Source organism: Eriocheir sinensis, chromosome 10 (genome assembly GCF_024679095.1).
Source record: "Eriocheir sinensis breed Jianghai 21 chromosome 10, ASM2467909v1, whole genome shotgun sequence".
Taxonomy (NCBI): domain Eukaryota; kingdom Metazoa; phylum Arthropoda; class Malacostraca; order Decapoda; family Varunidae; genus Eriocheir; species Eriocheir sinensis.
In genome coordinates this window covers 9,866,942-9,889,273 of record NC_066518.1, presented here as the reverse complement: position 1 = coordinate 9,889,273, position 22,332 = coordinate 9,866,942, and the positions used below count along the sequence as shown (strand labels likewise).

At 45.6% G+C, this 22,332-nt stretch overlaps 1 protein-coding gene across 14 annotated transcripts in view; it reads right to left on the bottom strand.

Moving 5' to 3' along the window:
- The window catches only part of LOC126996566 (calmodulin-binding transcription activator 1-like), a 222,642-nt gene that overhangs the window by 55,481 nt on the left and 144,829 nt on the right, over window positions 1-22,332 (bottom strand). For all 14 annotated transcript variants that reach the window (XM_050857148.1, XM_050857151.1, XM_050857147.1 and 11 more), the window contains exon 3: window positions 20,536-20,627. In XM_050857148.1, the coding sequence (XP_050713105.1) occupies window positions 20,536-20,627 (92 nt within the window). The remainder of the gene's footprint in view (window positions 1-20,535; window positions 20,628-22,332) is intronic.

Below are 22,332 nucleotides of genomic sequence, written 5' to 3'. Positions count from 1 at the left end.
CCTCCTGCCCTTCCACCTCCTCCTCCTCCTCCGTTTCCAGCAGCACAAGTAGAAGGAGGTAGGCGCGGGGAGGAAGGTGGAGCAAAGGAAGGAAGGAGGAAGGAGGCAGCAGTTCTCATCGCTTGCCTGACTCCAGACCTCCCTGCTTATGAGGATATGAGCCATTGTTCACTCGAGCACACAATACCGCGCTTCCTCCTCCTCCTTCTCTTCCTCCTCCTCCTTGTCTTCCTTTCTCCTCCTACGCCTGGTCTTCCTATTACTTCACCCCCAAATCCTCAATTACCCTTCGACATAAAATAAAGGGCGGGTGAATGGGCTTTAAAAGCACTTAAAGGCTTATATTAAAATTTCCGCGCCTTCAATGTGTTCGTCCATGTTAGGCAGTAGCAGTAATAGCACGCGCTTCATCCCTGTACTGCAAGAATAAGCGCTGTAGGTAGAGAATAGTGCAGGAGTGAATACGGCTCAAGCACTCGGATGAACAAAGCATTTTCTGCCGTATTGTTCTTCATTGTTCTTTACCGGTTTAGTGTTGAGGCTCACACGAAGAGGTTTAGGGCCACTTTCTTAAACATTTCGGGGCTTACAAAGGTACAATTTGATAAGGGTTTTGGTACCATAGACAAGTGGAAATGAGTCCCGCTATCTATTACTATACTACTCATCCACATTACCGATTACTACCACTATAAGAAAGACTGATGAATAAAGGTGTTACAAGAGGCTATATGTCTTGCCCTACAGTCCTACACCATCTCCGTCAATGCCAAGGAGTCCGGCTACCTATTACTACTTATACCCATTACCCATCAGTGCCACTATAAGAAAGACAGATGGATAAAGGCGTCACAAGAGGCTCAATGTCTTGCCCTACAGTCCTACACCGTCTCCGTCAATACCAAAGAGGAAGAGCCGACACGAGTCTCCACTAACCAAGACTTAAAGATACCCTCGCATGGTGTCGGACGAGGAGGACCATGCTGCGAGCCATAGAGAGAGGCCGTTGAGTATTGAGCGGCGCCGATACTAAATAAAACACACAGCGAGTCTTCCCTTTATGGTATTGGAGATCGAACTAGCATGGCAGCCTTCCCACCCAGCCCTCTACCTCCCCTTCCGCCCTTCCCATACATCATCCCTCCCCGCCCATTACCATCATAACAACCGCTTAGCACTACCATTGTCTCTGGTATTTGTACTTCCTCCATCTGAGCTGTTCCTTTCGTCAAGATGTTTCTGGTATGGTGTTTCTGGTAGGCTTGAGGAATAGGCTTTGTTTTAGTTGCTTTTACGATGATAATACACACATTTCTCATATACTTCAACCTTCCATCAACTCGTACACACACGCGACGCTTCAAGCACCATCACTATTCTCTTAAAAAAATGGGGAAAACAGAAAAAAAATTGCCGGAGTTGCTTTTACAATGATAATAAGCAATTTCTCATATACCTCAAACTTCCCTCATCACACACACACACACACACACACACACACACACACACATGCACACACAAAATAAAAACTTCCATTACCATTCGAATTCTCTCAAAAAAAAAAGAAAAAAAAAGAAAAACAGGAAAAAATTGCCCGAGTTGCTTTTACAATGATAATAAGCAATTTCTCATATACCTCAAACTTCCCTCATCACACACACACACACGCACACACAAAATAAAAACTTCAATTACCATTCGAATTGTCTCTCTCTTAAAAAAAAAGAAGGAAAAACAGGAAAAAATGCCCGAGTTACTTACACAATGATAATAAACTTCATTTCCCAGACACTTCAAACCTCCTTCAACAAAAACACACACACACAAACACACACAAAAAAAATCTTCAATTACCACTCCTATTCTCCCTCCCAAAAAGACACGAAAAAAAAAAAAACTGCGCGCCATTCCCTTGGACTAACGAAAAATCCCCGCCAATCCTCCCGCTCCCGAGGCTCCCCGGAGACCCTTCCCGCCCTTCCTGAGGCTCTAAAACCCTCAACGCCCGCCAGCAGCCCCGGCAGGTTACTCATTAAGACTCCATTTCGCACCCGGGTTGCCTCTGCGTCCCCCGCCCTCCCGCCCACCTCCTTCACCTCCCCCATCTGCAGACCTCTTCCTCCTCCTTTCCCCTCGCCGCCTACCTCCTCCTCTACCCCATGCCCACCACTTCCTTCCCCTCACCCACCTCCTCCATTCCTCCCTTGCCCACCCTCTCCTTTCCACCATCGCCCACCTCCTCCTTTCCCTCACCCATCTCCTCATTCTTCCCCGCCCACCTCATTTTCCTCCCCCAACACCTCCTTTCCTCTCCCACCCATCTTCTCCTTTCCCCCACCCGTCCATCTCCACCTCTCCTTCCACCCGCCCATCTCCACCTCTCCCTCCACCCGCCCACCTTCTCTCTTTCCCCCGTCCGCCGCCAGCACCCTCCCGCCAGCCAACCACCAGCCTCCCGTACCTCCAGGCCAGTTAAATAAAAATTACCACCAATAACGTTCTAACTTTTGCTAACTCCTCAGTCCGGGTCCGCACTGCTCCCTCGTTAGTGCAAAGCGATGATGGCGCGGATGATAGCAAAGAGAGAGCCAGAGGGAGAGAGGGAGCTAGAGGGGGAGGGGGAGGGAGGGAGAGGGAGAGGAAAAAAAAATAAATAAGGATCGCTGGTACGGTTTTCGAGTATATATGTGTTCGTTTTTTCTTTTTAATCCTGTTTCGGGTCATAACCACTTCAGTTTATTTCTTACGTGCGATAAACTATATATACAAGTAACGTTTTTTTTTCCTTCTCTTTTTAAATCCAATGTTAGGTATGATTTTCACGTGACTTTTTTTCTTTTTTTTTTTGTAGATGTCCGCGGTCTAAAAAGGTTAGAAGCGAAGTGAGAGTTAAGAAAAGACGGGGAATCAGGGAATAAGGGAGCAAGAGGTATGAAAAGGAGGAAGAGGAAGGAGTAACAGGAGGAAGAGGAGGAGGAAGAGAGTTTTGTCAGTATATCTTAAGGTTAGGAAGATATAGAAGCAAGAGCGAAGGACCATAGGAAACAGAATCACGGGTAATAGGTAGAAAAAGGGAAGGGAAGTATTGGGGGTAAGGGGAAGAATAGGGAGGGAAGGGGGAGAGTAGGGAGGGAAGGGAGAAGGGTAGGAAAGGAAGGGGAGAAGTAAGGAGAGGAGGGGAAGAGAAGGGAGGGAAGGGGGAGAGTAGGGAGGGAAGGAAGAAGGGTAGGAAGGGAAGTGGAGAAGTAGGGAGAGGAGGGGAAGAGTAGGGAAAGGAAGGGGAAGAATAAGGAGGGAAGGGAGAAAGGTAGGAAGGGAAGTGGAGAAGTACGGAGAGGAGGGAAAGAGTAGGGAGGGAAGGGGAAGAGTAGAGAGGGAAGGGAGAAGGGTAGGGAGGGAAGGGGAAAAGTAGGGAGAGGAGGGGAAGAGTAGGGAGGGAAGGGGAAGAGTAGGGAGGGAAGGGGGAAGGGTAGGGAGGGAGGGGGAAGAGTAGGGAGGGAAGGGGAAGAGTAGGGAGGGAAGGGAGAAGGGTAGAAAAGGAAGGGAGAAGGGTAGGAAGGGAAGGGGAGAAGTGGGGAGAAAGGAAAGAGTAGGGAGAGAAAGGGAAGAGTTGGGAGGGGGAGAATAGGGAGGGAAGGGAGAAGGGTAGGAAGGGAAGGGGAGAAGTAGGGAGAGGAGGAGAAGAGTAGGGAAAAGAAGGGGAAGAGAGAAGGGGGCGGGAGGGGTAAGAGAGAGAGGGCTTAGAGGCAAATGAGAGGCTACGTTGGGTGGGCGGGTGGCGGCGATGGGGACAAGACACAAGGACGCCGAGCTGAGCCTCCCTGATAACGCACCTCCCTCGCTTTTGTCTCCGGCCGGTAATACAATTATTTTGACCGCGGAGCCTCCAGCCGCGGCAGATAACGACCCGGGCGAGACCTGCAGGCGAGGAGGACCCGCCCGCAGGCACCCATCTGGCCGCCACGCCGCCGCTGGAGCCGAGACAACTCGCCCGATATACACTTCCTCTTCCTGGCTCGCGAGGGTGTTAAGTTTTATATTCAGTATTTTTCGTCCCGGGGTTCGTACGCTCGGTTGCAAAATGTAGTAGTCTTTGTTACCATTTCCGGAGCCAGCCGGTGTTAAGAGACGTAAACTACGGGGCTAAAAAACAAGAAAAAAGAAAAAAAAATCCGGCTAAAGGGTGCTTCGCCGCCTCGCATGGCTGACGCTCTCGCTTCCTCGCTCTCCAGTTTAAAGTTCCGAGCGTGCCAACTGTCCTGGGGATCTGCCGGGCGGGAAATGGGGTTCGGAGGTCAAGGGGTCACGAGGGCAGACAGGGAAGAGATTACGGGGCCAGGAGTCAAGAGCTGGGGACACGGAGGAGGAGGAGGAGGAGAGGGGGACGAAGAGGGGGCGGACACAAGGAATAAGAGAGGAGCGTCATAAGATGGGGAGTCAAAAGTCAAGAGGTCCTGGATTGCCTGTCGACTTTGGAGGGTCAGGAGCTTGTTAGAATTCTCGTCAGGGTCAAACTTTGGACACAACTTAGAAAAACAGCATAGAGCTTGGCCGCGTGCCCTTGTGACCACCGAATCCGGCTCCTTCTTCCCCTTCACCAGGTCCCCGTCACCCCCCACCCACCCCGCTGCCTCCTCCTCCTCCAGCGCGTATCGCCCAGAATTTACGTTTATAAGTTGTTATGGAACACTCTAAAAGTTTGTCGTGTTTACGCTTACCAAACAGGAGGGAAGCGGACTCAACAGGAGGAGTCGCGGTGCTTTGTTTTGCGTTGTTTAATCTCAACGACAGCTGTGCCGGGAGAGGGAGGGAACCTGCAGCTTTAAGTTAATTTCCAACTCCGGGTGCGCCACTACAGCATCTGGGCAGCGGCGGCCGGGCGCTGGCCATTCACGGACCCGACCGGAAGGGACGACGCTGCCCGCTGCGCCCCCCACTGAACTCCTGTGCAGCACCCAACACCACACCACTGATGACTTGACCACTGTATTTCACACTCACTCCACGCCTCACCACTAAACGTACCTACTCAGTCGACAGATGTGCAAGTACTGATCTCTCTCTCTCTCTCTCTCTCTCTCTCTCTCTCTCTCTCTCTCTCTCTCTCTCTCTCTCTCTCTCTCTCTCTCTCTCTCTCTCTCGTAGAAATTAGCCTCAAGAAAAGAGCAGGACGAAGCGTGAAGGAGGGAGGACTGCTCAGACGGATCTCAAGGTGAAAGAAAACACAGTAAAAGAGAGGAGAGGAGAGGAGAGGAGAGAAGAGAGGGTGTGAGGGTCAGAGGAAGAAACCAGAGGAGTGCATATATATACTAAAGGGAGAGCGACTGCCAGAATCTTTTATGTTCCCGCAAATGGTAACGCGTCAAAATATCAGAATTATACCGCGACTGAAAAGGAAGCAAATGAACAAAAGCTGACCGCAAAACAAAAGCCATAAACCAAACACAGAAAAATATCAATAAATAAACACTGAACATAAATTTCCAAATATCAGGAAAAAAAACTTTTAGCAAAACCTTTTTGTTTAATGTAGAAAAAAGAAAAATGACTAATCAGGGAAGGCAGACAAGATAAAATCATTAAGGGCAACCCTTTTTACGGCACGCGTTCCTTTACTCACCAGTTACGGTCATATTGTACATTACACCTTCTTAAATACATTGGAATACAGTACAAGAAAACTACTACTGCTACTACTACTACTACTACTACTACTACTATCTTTATTTATTTTTTTATTTTTTTACATCTTGGCCTATGGTGCCGGTAGGCTTTCTTTGGGGGCCTGGTGGTCGGCTCGAGCCCATCGTGGCGCAGCCAAGTGTTTATAGTGACGCCATCTATTCTTGGCTCATGCTGCCTCCCGAGCTCATTCTTGATTTCCCTTTGACAGTTCCTCTAGACTCTTAGACCTTAACCACGGAAAAACTCAGCACAACGCCCATACTCCAAGTTCCAACTACGTGTTTTCAGACCTTATTCCTATGATATCAACTTTCCATGAACCACTTTACTGGATGATGAACACTTCTAAAAATTATCCATATATCTCATATTTACTGTAATAATGATCCAACAATCTGATGTCCACCGTTAGTAATAATATGACGCAGATGTGCAAAGCAAAAAAAGTAATTGGGTGTAAAGTACCATATGTGGAATTCAAAGAAGGTGAAAACTATAAAACCTGCCGTTGAGTAGTAAATGAGAACTTTGTATTTAGCGATGAAAGACTGAGTACAACATGGAGAGGTATAGGTTAATACGAGTTGTAATACTACTACTATATACGATGATGATGATAATAGTAATAATAATAACAATAATAGAGCAAGTAGGTATTGGATGTCCTCTGGTCTCATTAGTAACAATCCAGGGGTGTAGTAGGCAGAAAGGCAACTAAAATTAAGAAATCGCAATGGACGGACACGGGATAAAGGGAACAGATATGGAGGGAAAGAGTACCTACGCGACACACTGGGAAATAACTAATGTATGAAGAACCCAAGGCATGTTATCCACGCATTATGCATGAAATAAAAGTTAAACAAGGTTATTTTTTCTTACTTATCAAGATTTATTTGCGAATAGTTGTCATTCAAAAGAATTAAGAATATTTTATCTATTTCTTTATAGTTTAGCAACAGCCCTGTCACCCGCCATCCGACGCGTGAACTGCACTACTTAGCCGACTAGGCAATATTATAGCAGAAAGAATTTGCTGGAGGCCAGTCGGTCTTCATGGACATAGCACCTCCTTTTATTACCTAACACCGATTTCCTCAATATTCGGATAATTTTTTTATATCACATCGAAACAACGATGGGAAACTCTGCATCTCGACAGAAATTCAACGTGTGGGTAACCCTGGAGCGAGGCTCCTCCCTGGTGGACTCCATCAAGCTCTCGTGCAAGGACTCCACCTGCTGCCTGAAGAGGAGGCGTACGGTCGCCTCCGTCAAGCTCCCCGTGGAAGGCTGGTCTTGCGTCGCAGGGATTCAAGGCTGCCACGCCGAGGGTGAGCTGCGTGTGCCCTTGGCGAAGCTGTGCAAGAAAGACGGCAACGCGGCCGTCAGGGTGCAATGCGCCTCGCTTGGGAAGCCAGTCTTCACCTCTTCCATGCCGCTGGCCTGGCTGCTGGACAACATCAGCGGTCTCCACTTCTCCCTCTTCTGTGACGACGGGCCCGCCTTCACCAGCCTCCGGTGCAACGGGAGGCGGTGTGGCGAGCCCGTCCGGGCGGTGAGCCCTGCACCGCGTGCGGCCACTGACGGGGTGGCCAGGACCGATGAGGATGATGCATGGGCAGCCTTTGAAGTGACGACCCATGATGACTGGTCCGTGAAGGCTGATGATTCATGGGCAGCCCCAGACTTAGTGACCTCTGTTGCTATGGTCGAGGCTGATGATTCATGGGCAGCCTTTGAAGCAATGACCCGTGATGACTGGTCCGTGGAGGCTGATGATTCATGGGCAGCCCCAGACTTGGTGACCTCCGCTGCTATGGTCGAGGCTGATGATTCATGGGCAGCCTTTGAAGCAATGACCCGTGATGACTGGTCCGTGGAGGCTGATGATTCATGGGCACCCGCCGAATTGGTGACCGCCATCACCGATGAGGCTGATGATTCATGGGCAGCCTTTGAAGCAATGACCCGTGATGACTGGTCCGTGGAGGCTGATGCTTCCTGGGCACCCGCCGAATTGGTGACCGCCATCACCGACGAGGCTGATGATTCATGGGCAGCCTTTGAAGCAATGACCCGTGATGACTGGTCCGTGGAGGCAGATGATTCATGGGCACCCGCCGAATTGGTGACCGCCATCACCGATGAGGCTGATGATTCATGGGCAGCCTTTGAAGCAATGACCCGTGATGACTGGTCCGTGGAGGCTGATGATTCATGGGCAGCCGCCGAATTGGTGACCGCCATCACCGATGAGGCTGATGATCCATGGCCAGCCTTTGAAGCAATGACCCGTGATGACTGGTCCGTGGAGGCTGATGATTCATGGGCAGCCGCCGAATTGGTGACCGCCATCACCGATGAGGCTGATGATTCATGGGCAGCCTTTGAAGCAATGACCCGTGATGACTGGTCCGTGGAGGCTGATGATTCATGGGCAGCCTTTGAAGCAATGACCCGTGATGACTCGCCTGATGAGGGTGATGATACACGGGCACTCTTTGAAGTGACGACCCGTGATGACTCGTCTGATGAAGCTGATGATCCATGGCCAGCCTTTGAAGCAATGACCCGTGATGACTCGCCTGATGAGGGTGATGATACATGGGCACTCTTTGAGGTGACGACCCGTGATGACTCGTCTGATGAGGGTGATGATCCATGGGCATCCGCCGAATCGGTGACCGCCATCACCGATGAGGATGATGATCCATGGGATGCTCTCGAATTGATAACCAGTAATGACTGGTCTGATGAGGATGATGATCCATGGGATGCCCTCGAATTGATAACCAGTAATGACTGGTCTGATGAGGATGATGATCCATGGGATGCCCTCGAATTGATAACCAGTAATGACTGGTCTGATGAGGCTGATGATCCATGGGCATCCGCCGAATCGGTGGCCGCCATCACCGATGAGGATGATGATGCATGGGATGCCCTCGAATTGATAACCAGTAATGACTGGTCTGATGAGGATGATGATCCATGGGATGCCCTCGAATTGATAACCAGTAATGACTGGTCTGATGAGGATGATGATCCATGGGATGCCCTCGAATTGATAACCAGTAATGACTGGTCTGATGAGGATGATGATCCATAGGATGATGATCCATGGGATGCCCTCGAATTGATAACCAGTAATGACTGGTCTGATGAGGATGATGATCCATGGGATGCCCTCGAATTGATAACCAGTAATGACTGGTCTGATGAGGATGAGGATGATGATCCATGGGATGCCCTCGAATTGATAACCAGTAATGACTGGTCTGATGAGGATGATGATCCATGGGATGCCCTCGAATTGATAACCAGTAATGACTGGTCTGATGAGGATGAGGATTCATGGGATGCCCTCGAATTGATAACCAGTGATGACTGGTCTGATGAGGATGATGCCTTCCTGGACGTCACGGCCATCTGTGCTGTCGTTGCGTACATTGTCTTGCTTCACTAAGCAGCCTGGTAACACACTCACCAGTGACCCCCGGCGCAGGCGCGAGCCACATCGTGAGCCACACTCCCGGGGAGCGAGACACCCTTTAGTGACCGTCGCTCTTATTTCACCTTCAGGGGAGGAGCTCCAGCTGTATTTCTTATCTTATCAATGAAAACCTTTACAATAAAACTATTATCCTATTAATGAATTTACCTTACCTATTAATAATAGCGTGCCTATCACAGTGAAATTCACCACATGCACGACTGCCAAGTCTCTTCCATTCGTCTACCATTCTATTAGCAAACCAATTCCTGCCTGCATGTTTAACAAATCTATATTGATCTAACGACCCATGGCTAAGAGTGCATTATATTTTCTTACTTATCAAGATTTATTTGCGAATAGTTGCCATTCAAAAGAATTAAGAATATTTTATCTATTCCTTTATAGTTAAGCAAATGGGCACATGTTTGACCGAGTTGAAAAACTTACTAAATTTTATGCTCTATTTTGGAATATACTGTTTTAGATGAATGCATGTAGTTTTATGAAGCTTTTTCCCGCTTACAAGACCGACGAGCATTTACATTTAACGGGGGACCCCTCGGGTATTAGTGGAGGGTCCCCGATGGACTGTGAGGTATACGGCCCTGCCTTCATGCGTGGCTACGAAGACCGCTTCAGATTTTACATAAGACAAACGATATCAAATGTTGGCCTTACCATGTAGCAAATAGTTTAGTAATAGTAGTAGTAGTAGTAGTAGTAGTAGTAGTAGTAGTAGTAGTAGTAGTAGTAGTAGTAGTGGGTGCCGGACATACTCCCCCCTTAACATATTCCCTTTTGAACATTTCCCCCTCCGGACATTTCCACTCAATCATCTATTTAATACAAGCGAAATAACAAATAAATGAATCGTAAAACAGACGACTAATGAGAAGGAACATATAAAAAAAAAGAAAAAAAAAAAAGAATCAACAACAAAATATGATAAAAAACACAAAATACTGAAAAAAAACTAAGTAACTATCTAACTGAATATCTAACCAGCTAACTCTTCCTAGCTGTCTGACTAGCTATTAACTAACTATTTAAGTACCTGCCTACCTGCCTGTTTTGGTGTGGTTGTTTGTTCAGCTTGGTGACCTACATACAGAGAAAAGACTAAAAACCAAGGACAAAACATTTCAGTCCGGCGTGTGTGTGTGTGTGTGTGTGTGTGTGTGTGTGTGTGTGTGTGTGTGTGTGTGTGTGTGTGTGTGTGTGTTAGTGTGCGCGTGTGTGTGTGTGTGTGTGTGTGTGTGTGTGTGTGTGTGTGTGTGTGTGTATCTCAACGTGTCCTACGAGACATCTGTGGATATTGAACTTGTATTTTATTTGTCGCCATGAGGCGTAATAAATTTATCAAATCAAGTCAATCTCTCTCTCTCTCTCTCTCTCTCTCTCTCTCTCTCTCTCTCTCTCTCTCTCTCCCCCCCCGCTAACACACCATAACTCCCATTCCCTTATCCTGCTCATAAACACGCGCCTGTCTGGACACATCGAACCATTGGCAGGCAAATGATCTAGTTACGAGGCAATTTTTTTCTTTAGTACGGATCGGGGTGAGGGGGTGAGAGGCTGGGGTTTGATATTACTGCTTCATTTTTAACCTGCAGCACAAACACACCACTAAACTTCTATATAACCTAAGTAATGAGCCACATGGTCACTGCCTCTTGACACCATAAAGACCTGCCAAGTTAGTGAAGCAGCAACGTCAGTCTTACCAAGGAAGCAGCGATGAGCGAAGCTTCAAATCACGCTCCGAAACATTCGAACCCGGAAGCATAACGCCGAACAAGGGGCTTCAACCAACGACCCAGACATTACGAGGTGTGTGTGTGTGTGTGTGTGTGTGTGTGTGTGTGTGTGTGTGTGTTGCTAGGTAATTATTGAAAGGGCGATGACAAGGAGGAGCCGAAGGGAGAAAGTTAGGAAGGTAAAAAAAAAAAAAAAAAAAAAAGGTCCAATGTCATGACTCATCACTGCTGTTATTTCTGCCGTACTTTTCGCAGCATTAATATGAACAAAAGGCGCAGGTAGTAGTAGTAGTAGTAGTAGTAGTAGTAGTAGTGGTAGTAGTAGTAGTAGTAGTAGTAGTAGTAGTAGTAGGTTAAGGCGGAGAAAGACAGAAACCTTATAAAAAAAAACACTTCGAGAGGAAATATGCATAATCGACGAAAAACTTGGACAAGGTTAGGATACGCTCTCTCTCTCTCTCTCTCTCTCTCTCTCTCTCTCTCTCTCTCTCTCTCTCTCTCTCTCTCTCTCTCTCGTTACGTCCCCCTGTCGATCAATACGAACAATATTCCTTCTCGCTCCATTAACATTCCTTCGCCTCACCTGACCGCCACACACGGCCAAGGCAACACACACACACACACACACACACACACACACACACACTCCCTCCCCCATACACTCATCAACACTCCTCCCCACCCAACCCACACCCACACACTACTACCAATACACCCTTATACACCCACACTAGCACTTCTTCCCCCACCCACACCTTCGACATCAACAGTCACCCACACCCACACCCACCCTCACACCCACATCAACACCTAATTCAACAGGCACACCCACAAACTTCCTTTCCCTAACTCAACTTTCGTTCTCACTTCCATTCCTCAACTTTTCCTCTATCTGCAACGCCACGCCACAATCAATTCATCATTCTACCATTCCTTCTACTTAAATACCACAATAGTTACTCTCTGACATGTCAATCACACTCTTGCTGGCCGTGAACCTGCCCCATAACCTCCAAAACCTTTATTTTCAACTCACGCCACAATCCAATCATTCATCATTCTATTATTCTCTCTACGCAAACATTACAATTTTTAAATAATCTCTGACATGCCAATCACACTTCTCCTGGCATTCGGACAGCACGCGACCCCTAAAACCTTCACGTTCAACCCCCGAAACAATCCATCCGTCACTCTATCATTCTTTCTATACGCCACGATCTTTACTTAATCTCTAAACGCTAAATCTCGTACCCTTGTTCGTATTCGGAATCACCCATGACCCGTTTCGGAACCCCAAATCCCGTACTTTCAATCCCCCACAAAAATCAATGACACTTATCACTAACACCTCTCCAAATAACCTTTCTTCAGCACTCTTATGATCAAATATTCTTACACATACACACACCTGCTTAACTACCCAACAATCCATCGGCAAGTAATAAAACATAAGCATGCCTCAATTTTTCTCCCCCCTCGTAAGAAGTTATGGATTCACACAATGATGATAAATTGTAGTAATGGTGGCAATGTCTCTGGTGGTAGTGGTGGTAGGTAATGGCGCTGGTGGTGGTAATGGTGGTAGGGATGGTAGTGGTGAGTATGCCTAGAACAAAAGCATTAAGTTACGCGGTGATGAAATATGCATGGCGCTAAAAAAAAAAAAAATAGTGGAAAAGATATATCTATGCGAGGAAAATTAGCGGGCGTTAGCGAGAAGGAGAGGCGAGGTGGGTGGGGGTGAGGGGGGTGAGGGGAATGGAGGGGGTCAGGGGCTTAATGAAATCGAGGGTGGCGCCATTATCACCAGCTACACTAACCACAATTTACCGAACAGTTAATCTCTCTCTCTCTCTCTCTCTCTCTCTCTCTCTCTCTCTCTCTCTCTCTCTCTCTCTCTCTCTCTCTCTCTCAAACGCATTCCCCTCAGCTCATTCTTTACCGTTTCGCATTTTTTTGCTTTATTTTCCTTCTCATTTTCTATTTTCCTTTTTTCTTTCTTTACTTATCATTATTTTTTTCTTTTCATCATTCCTTTATCGTACTTTACTACACACACACTTTCGTTTTTTTTTATTTTACTTTCCTTCGTTATCCATTTTCCTTTTTTTTCTGTGCTTTTCATCTTTATTTCCATTTTCATTTTCCCGATACCCTTCTCTACGACTACGACTACTACTACTACTACTACACACACACACACACACACACACACACACACACCTTTCTCACCTACCTCGCTTCATCTCCCTCCACCACCACCACCACCTCCACCCCAACACCTGGCTCTATATATAACAAATACATACTCTTACCTGGGCAGGCTCGGTAATTAGGAAAGGTGAGGAGAGAAAAGTCTTGAGGGGGGGGGGGAGAGAGAGAGAGAGAGAGAGAGAGAGAGAGAGAGAGAGAGAGAGAGAGAGAGAGAGAGAGAGAAAAGAGGGCGAGGGCGATAAGGAGCGTCAAGTTGAGGATTAGGATATAATTTAGGCGAGATAAATGTGTTTGTGTGTGTGTGTGTGTGTGTGTGTGTGTGTGTGTGTGTGTGTGTGTGTGTGTGTGTGTGTGTGTGTGTGTGTGTGTGTGTGTGTGTGTGTTACCTCTCCCGTATTATTTTTCTCCCTCCCTTCCTTTCTCTTTTTTTTCTAATTCTTGTTCCTCTTTATGTTTCTGTGTTCTATTTTCACCAATATTATTTTTTCCATTCCTTTATCATTAATTTCTAGAGTGTCTGTATACATTCTCTCTCTCTCTCTCTCTCTCTCTCTCTCTCTCTCTCTCTCTCTCTCTCTCTCTCTCTCTCTCTCTCTCTCTCTCTCCATAGCTTCTTCATCCTATCACTTAACACTCTTTCCTCCTCCTCTTCCCTCCCTCCCTTCCTTCCTTCCTTCGTCCTTTCCTCCCTCCCTTCCTTCCTTCGTCCCTCCCTCCTTCCCTTCCTCTTACCCAAGTTTCCTCCCTCCCTCTCTCCTGCCCTTCCTTCCCTCTCTCGATAAGCTATCATGACCTCATCCTCTATGGCGCAAAAGCGATTTCCTGATTGGCGCAGAGCTAAGTGACGGCCTCCTCTGATTGGCTCACGGCTGGAAGTGGCGAGCGCTGGTTGGCTGCTTGGTTACTGGCCTGTTTCCTTTTATTTGACCCTCGTTAAACTTTTCTCTTCCCTCTCATTATTAATTTTTTTTTGTTGCTAATTTTGTTTTGTTTAATGTTTGCGGTGCTTGTTTTTTAAGTGTATGATTATAATGGCAATGGTGGTAACGATACTACTACTACTACTACTACTACTACTACTACTACAACTACTACAACTACTACTACTACTACTACAACTACTACTACTACTACAACAACTACTACTATTACTACTGAATACGAGGATCGGAAAAGTGACGGACGAGAGAGAGAGAGAGAGAGAGAGAGAGAGAGAGAGAGAGAGAGAGAGAGAGAGAGAACGGGACTCGCTCACTCTCTCATTAAACTGTTGTCCGGGAAACGCTATTATTGTCACTACTGAAAGCACTTATCCATTAAAATGTAGCGCTGAAATAAATCCTTCGATATGACCCAATCTCTCTCTCTCTCTCTCTCTCTCTCTCACCTCCCGATTATCTACCACACGCTACACCATCTTGCTTTAGTTTAACCCTCCCTTCCTCCCTCCCCCCTCTCCCTCCTCCTCCACTACCATGTCTTCGCGCGTCTCTGAACGATGCTTAGGATTCAGTTGTCGCCTCTCTCCCATCCTCTCTTCTCCTACAGTTGTTACTCCCTCCCTTCCTTCTTCGGCTGTCATCCTCCCTTCTCCCTCCTCTGGTCTCCACGTCCTAAACGACTCTACTGCTATTTGCGTCCCGTGTTGCCAGCTCCTCCTCCTCCTTCTCCTCTTCTGGCTGGCTGGGCTGTGGCGTCTCCTTAATGGAATGGCAATACCTCACAGACTGCTCAGCTATTTTGGTGTCGCTTTCTCTGTGTTTTTATGTACTGGGGGTAACTAAATGCGTAATAAATCAGACGCCACAGTTCTATAGATACCCTTAGTTAAGATATATTTTGTTCTATTATGTAAGCTATATGAGATGAAATGATTTTATAGCGAATATACAGTCTGTGTTAGTGACGTAAAAATGCGATTCTAGTGCTTTCTTGTAAAAATATACAGTGAACATAAAAGAAGTGTTTCACAAAAATGCTAATACGAATGTTATATCCGCGTTTGCATGTAAATTGAAAAATGCAGCCTCGGTGTATTAACTCGAGCTCTCTTTGAAATAACGTTTCATTTGTCATAAAAGAAATATATTGTGAGTGTACCATTTCGTAAATTATTGAAAACATCAAAGAAATAATACCACTGAGACTATTATATGATATGTTTTTCTTTTATTCCGCGATGGATGAGTGGTCAGCGCGCGAACGTGTCTGCTCTGGACTAGTTTTACGGCACAAATATGAACCAAATAGCACAACGATGTCTTACCAGGTTACAGAGAACATTCGCAGTATGCTTGGTTTACTGGCTGCTGCTCAAGAGGCCGCCGCTCCACACCCACACGTAGTACTTCGCCGCCCTGATCCCTCTGCCCGACACCTCTTACCCTCCCTGGGCCCACCAAGCCAAGGCTACTCCAGATCCCCTGCCTTGAACCAACCCTCCGATCCGTGCCCGCCCGTCCCGCTGCCCGAGAGCTTTACAGCCATCTTGATCCCCCTCCCGCCTCACTACCGCTCCGCCCCGCCCCGCCCTTGCACAACAGCGCTTTGCCACGTCCGCAGCCTCGGGTCTTTGAAGAAGGAGGCGGCGCAGGGAACAATGGGAGCCACTGAGCAAAACTTTCCGCTGCTGCCGGCAACAATTCAACAGCCATTTCTAAACAAAGAGATAGAAGAAAACAGTGAATACACTTTAGCGAGAAGTTTTGTTGTTGTTTCGAATTTACTAATAATTCATAAGGAACAAAAGCGTCTGTTCTGCTCCGTTTGAAAAAAAAAAAAAAAAAGTAAGAAAGAATGAATAACAATAGAAAGATACATAAATCGATAAATGAATAGTAAATGCATAACTCTCTCTCTCTCTCTCTCTCTCTCTCTCTCTCTCTCTCTCTCTCTCTCTCTCTCTCACACACACACATTACGTTTAACCTTTTAATTACAGCTCAACCACAGACGCCCTGCCAATCAAGACACATCATTCACTATGGACACTCCGCTCGTGATCGCGTTCAAAGCCTTTCCGGGTCGGGTTCGGAAGGGCCGTTAGTGGGTCGAGTCATGCAAGGGTGACTCCGAATGTCTTTTTTATGGTATTTCTGGCTCGCTCTCAGCCGTCCCGTGGGTCCCTGTGCTGCCTCCAAGACTCGGCTGAATTTATGTTATCCGGGAAGTAGTTTATGAGCCACATTGAAATTGATCCCGAGTAAAAGTCTCTCCAGTAGTTGAAATAAATGGTAGATTCTCTGAGGTTTACTAGACATGGTAAGCGATTATTTTCTTTAAGGTTTCGTTTGCAAGGTTTTCTTTGTGATATTTTTGCAGAAACCTCAATTTGGGGATCCGTCCGTCACATTGAAATTGATCCCGAATAAGTCTCTCCAGTAGTTGAAATAAATGGTAGATTGTCTGAGGTTTACTAGACATGCTAAACAAGTACTTTCTTTTAAGGTTTGCAAGGTTTTCTTTGTGATATTTTGCAGAAACCTCAATTTGGGGATCCGTCCGTCACATTCAAATTGATCCCGAGTAATGGTCTCTCTGGAAGTTGATGTAAATAATAAATAGTTTCTTCTGCTGTTTGCTAGACATGTTGATCAAATATTTACTTTAAGATTTTCACTTTTTCGTTTTGATATTTTCCCCCCAAAACCTCAATTTCAAAGTGATCCTGAATGAGTCTCTCTGGAAGTTGAAGTAAAGGATAGTTACTTTTGGTATTTGCTAGACATGCTGATCAAATATTTACTTCAAGATTTTCACTTTTTCGTTTTGATATTTTCCCCCCAAAAACTCAATTTCAAAGTGATCCTGAATGAACGTCTCTCTGGAAGTTGAAATAAAGGATAAATAGTTTCTCTGAGGCATTCTAGAAATGCTGAACAAATATTTATTCAAGATTTTCACTTTTTCGTTTTGATATTTTCCACAAAAAAAAAAAACAACCAATTTCAAACTGATCCTGAATGAACGTCTCTCTGGAAGTTGAAACAGAGGATAAATAGTTCCTCTGAGGTATTCTAGACATACTAAACAATTAATTTCTCCAAGATTTTCACGTTTTTCTTTTTTATATTTTGCAAAAGCCTCAAGTTGGGGACCCTTGATGAAGTCGCATTAAATCACTGTAGCCAATCTCTATCTCTCTGTCTGTTGCCCTGTCTGCCTGTCTGTTCGTCTGTCCGTCTTCCTGTCTGTCTTGTCATGTCGTCGTGTCTGTGTATCCGTCGCTGCCTATCCTTCTCTATCTGTCAGTGCCGAGTTACACATCTTCATTTTACACAACCCACATTTTTTTGGGTACCTTTTCTTCTTTTCATTCAATACTTCAAATAAAAAAGAATTAGTCATTACAACACTTCGCGCGCCACAGCCTCGGAGAATAAAGTTAACACTCGAAAATTCAGTTTGGCGAAAAGAGTAAAGAATAAAGAAAAAAAGAAAATGCGTGCGCGAAGTTAGGCGCCGTTCATGCGTGCTAACAAGAGTGGCTGCAAAGATTTGGGATTATAATGTTATATGAGAAGAAAAAAATATGAAGACTGCCTGAACCAACCGGGCCGTCACGAGGAATGAAGGCAAACAGGTAAAGCAAATACGTATAATGCTTTTTACTTTACAATGAGAGAGAATGAGAGGAAGATAGATATGTAGATAGATAATGATTTTAGGAGCAGCGAGTAGCGGGCTTTTTTTTATTATGGTTTCCTTTTTTTTTGTGCCCTTGAGCTGTCTCTTTTGTTTAAAAAAAAAAGTGATAAGAAGATAGATAAATGTAAACAGGTTAAAAAAAATATTATGCTTTTTAGCTTCACATGGAGAGAGAATGAGATAGATATATTAAGATAAATAGACAGATAATAAGAGAAACAGATAGATAGATAGAGGTAAAAAAATATAACGCTTTTTAACATCACATGGAGACAGGATGAGATAGATAGATTAAGATAAATAGATTGGGAATGAGAGAAATAGATAGATAGATAGAGGTAAAAAAATATAATGCTTTTTAGCTTCACATGGAGAGAGGATGAAATATATAGATTAAGATAAATAGATAGAGAATGAGAGAAATAGATAGATAGATAGTAGTAAAAAAAAAATATAACGCTTTTTAGCTTCACACGGGGAGAGAATGAAATAGATAAAGATAAATAGATAGAGAATGAGAAAAATGGATAGATAGATAGATAGACGGATAGATAGAGATAAAAAAAAAGTTAGGGTGATAGAGATAAGCAACATAATTTTCACACGGTATAATCGGGTAATATTCGGTGGTTACTCCTTGCTCCACTATCACCATCAGCACCACCTCTATCACCATCACCACCACCACTATCACCATCACCACCACGCACAATCATCATCAACTGGCCATTACTGAGGCAAACAAGTCGTACAAGTCGTGGTCTAATATTGTACTATGCTGACTGACTGACTGACTGACTGGCTAGCTGGCTTACTGACTGACTGACTGACTGAATTATTGATTGTCTGACTAACTAACTGATTACCTGACTGACTGACTACCTGCCTGATTGACTAACTGATTGACTGACAAACTGACCGGGTTACTGACTGATTGACTAATTTATTGACTGACTGACTAATTGACTGCTTGACTAACTGACTGGCTGACTAACTGAGTGAATGAATGGTCGACTTACGGACTAACTGACTGACTTACTGACTATTTACTATTTACGAAACGGATTACGAAACTGAAACGGCAAATCGAACATAAATAAAAAAGCGAGATAAAAGCACAGAAAGAACTACGATTTGAAGAGAGAAAAATACGAGATAAAAAATGAGATAAAACGATAAAAAAAACGAGATAAAAAACGAGATAAAAAATGAGATAAAACGATAAAAAAACGAGATAAAAACGAGATAAAAACGAGATAAAAATACAGAAAGAACTACGAATTGAAGAGAACGAGATAAAAACGAGATAAATACGAGATAAACAAAGAGATAAAAATACAGAAAGAACTACGAATTGAAGAGAGAAAAAAAAAGACAAAATGAAGTTAAAAGATAAAATCCAATCACCACCACCCTCACCACCACCACCACCACCACCACCCTCACCACCACCAAACACAAAGTGGCTTCAGGTTTCCCTTTCACCAGATTTTCCTCCCATGCGCCTTCCTTTTTCCTCCCATCCCTCGATCTTCACCCCTCGTTACCTCGTCCCCCTCCCCCTCCCCTCGTCTCCCCTTCCTTCCCCTCCTCTCAGTTTACTTCCGCGCCTTCTTCTCTCATCTCCGTTCCCATCTTCCTCCTGTTTCAATCCCCTCCCTTCCTCCTCCTCCTCCTCCTCCTCTTTATTGGTCCAAGGATTTCCTGCTATTTGTTTTTCCTGTGCGTGTGTGTGTGTGTGTGTGTGTGTGTGTGTGTGTGTGTGTGTGTGTGTGTGTGTGTGTGTGTGTGTGTGTTCTATCCGCTCCTTTTCCAATATTCTTCTACATTTTTACTACTACTACTACTACTACTACTACTACCACTACTACTACTACTACTACTACTACCACTACTACTACTACTACTACTCACACCTTCTTTTTTCCCCTTCCAGTATCAAGTACGTAACCACCGCCACCACTTCTTGCTCCCTCCTCCTCCTCCTCCTCCTCCTCCTCCTCCTCCTCTTCTTCCTTTTTGCCTCAAGCGCCACCCACACGATCGGAAATGTGTTTGGGGTCCAGTCTTTTGCACTCGAAGATAAAGATCGGTCTCGGGGGTTAAGTAAGCAGCGCGTGACCACAAATAAGCGGGAGGCCAGGGGCGGAGGGGAGGAAAAACGCCTCGAAGGGGTGAAGAGGAGAGGCGAGGTGTGGGCCGAAGAGGAAGCAGAAGGGGAGAGAGCTAGGGGTGGGGGTGGGGTGGGGGGGTAATGTACGTAGTAGGGAAAGGTATGTGATAAGGCAGTAGAATGGGAGATGAAGAGGAAGAGGAAACAGTAAGTGGGGAAATGGAGGCAATGGGAGGGAGGAGGTAGGTAACAGAGAGGGAGAAAGGGAGGGATGAATGTAGGGAGGAGAAGGGCGATGCAGTATGGAAGGATACGTGAGAAGGCTGCAGAAAGGCAGAGGAGGAGGAACAGTAAGAGGGGAGATAGAGATAATAGAAGGGTGGAATGGACAGGTACTTAAACAAAAGCAAATGATCCCAAATAACAACAACAGCAACAAAAAAAAAAAACCCACAGATGTATAAACAGGAGAAAGAAGGAAAAGGAAAGAAGAGGAAGCGGATGAAGGTGGAAAAGAGGCTATGGTGGGGTAGGTAGCATGGAGTGTGTTCCTATAGCCACCCGGTGATGAGGGGAAATTAACCACCTGGCCAGTGACGTCACGGGCCGGAGCTTACCTCATTGGTGTTCCAGCGGTGGCGTTGGCTCGGGATGTGATCGGCCCTCGGGATGCTCTCCAGGTTCTCCGGCAGCCTGATCTTCTCGCAGTCTGCAAAGAGAGAGAAAAAGAGATCGTAAAAAGGGACATTGTGAAGAGGGACATCGTAAAAAGGGACATTCTAAAAAGGGACATTGTTATTCCCCTATACGATATGTTAAGCTTAGAAACAGTACCTCAATCTTAGAATTTTTTTTACAGTAAAGGAAGCAGCTCAAGGGCAAAAATAAATAAAAACAAAAAAAAGCCCGCTAGTACTGCTCTTATAAAAAAAAAATTAAAGAAGAGTGGTCAAAAGTGAGGTCAATTTCGGGTGGAGAGGTGCTTTGATACTCTCCTCTCCTAGACTGTAATGCAGAAAGAAATGGTTGAGGTTTTGAGGGACATGTTTAAACTGCTGCTGGGGTTAATAATGTGATCGTAGGGTAAATGGAGAGAGAAAATGGATTAACAGTACTCATGAATTCGCTGACGACATAGCAAACACCTCTGGAGGCAGGTATTAGGGGAAGGCATTGCATGGGATCAACCACATACTCGAGATAAAAAATAATGAGTCACGGAAGTCTTTTTTGATAACAACATTCCACACACACACACACACACACACACACACACACACACACACTAACTGGGCAAGGTCACATTCCTCCCTCTAACTGCTACTACTTTACGCTGCTAAACGTGCTGGTAACAAAAAATATGAAAGTCGTACACGTAACATATTGATAAGAGGAGCTCGCTGACACAGGGACCGACGGGGCGAGAACACATTCCTAGAGGTAACGAGTGAGGGTCTGGACGGCCTCGTGACACTAGGAGGGAACTGAGGTAGTGAGGTTACATAACAAAAAGTAGCTAACTGTGAGGAGGAACAGGTCGCATTTGTATTTAATTAGAATAAGAATAAGAAGCAGAAGACGAAGACGAAAAAGAAATAGAAGAAGAAGCAGAAGAAGGAGAAGAAGAAAAAGACGACGACGAAGAAAAAGAATAGGAAAAATAAAAATAAAAAGAAGAAGAAGACGCAGACGTAGACCAACATGAAAACAAAACGAAGACGAAGAAGAAGAAGAAGAAAAGACAAAGAAGAAATTAGACAACATAAACTGCACTAAAAGGGATAAAAACTAGACTACTACAACTACACACAACGAAGATCAACGATTTGACACATTGAAAAAAAAAAAGGAATGATGGAAACACACACACACACACACACACACACACACACACACGCACCCACACACATTTTTTTTTTACGTATAATGAAGTTTGCACGTACAGGAGATATTAGGGACGCCAGACTTTCAAACACGTAACAAGCGCGGAATTTCTCTCGCTTTTTTTCTTCGGTGTCATGGCGAGCGGCTAGGTTACATTTTCGTCGTGGCCCGGGGAAGCGCAGCATACAAAGTGGTACCTATGCGCCCCCCCCTCCCCCCTTCCCCCCCTTCCCAGCTGTTCATCCTCTCCTCTACCCCAACCCCTTTCCAGCTATTCCTCTTCCTCTTCCCCCTCACCCCTCTTCCCCTCCTTCCCTGCATGCTGTTCATCCTCCTGTCCCCCCTACCCCTTACCCCTATTCCCAGCTCTTTATCCTCCTCTTTCCCCTTACCCATGCCCCCCTTTCCACCTGTTCAGTGTCACCCCCTTTGTCCCCCTTTTCCGGCTCTTCAACCTCCTCTTTCCACCTTCCCTTCCTCTCCCATTCCCAGCTGTTCATCCTCTCCCTCTCCCTCTCCCCTTCCCAGCT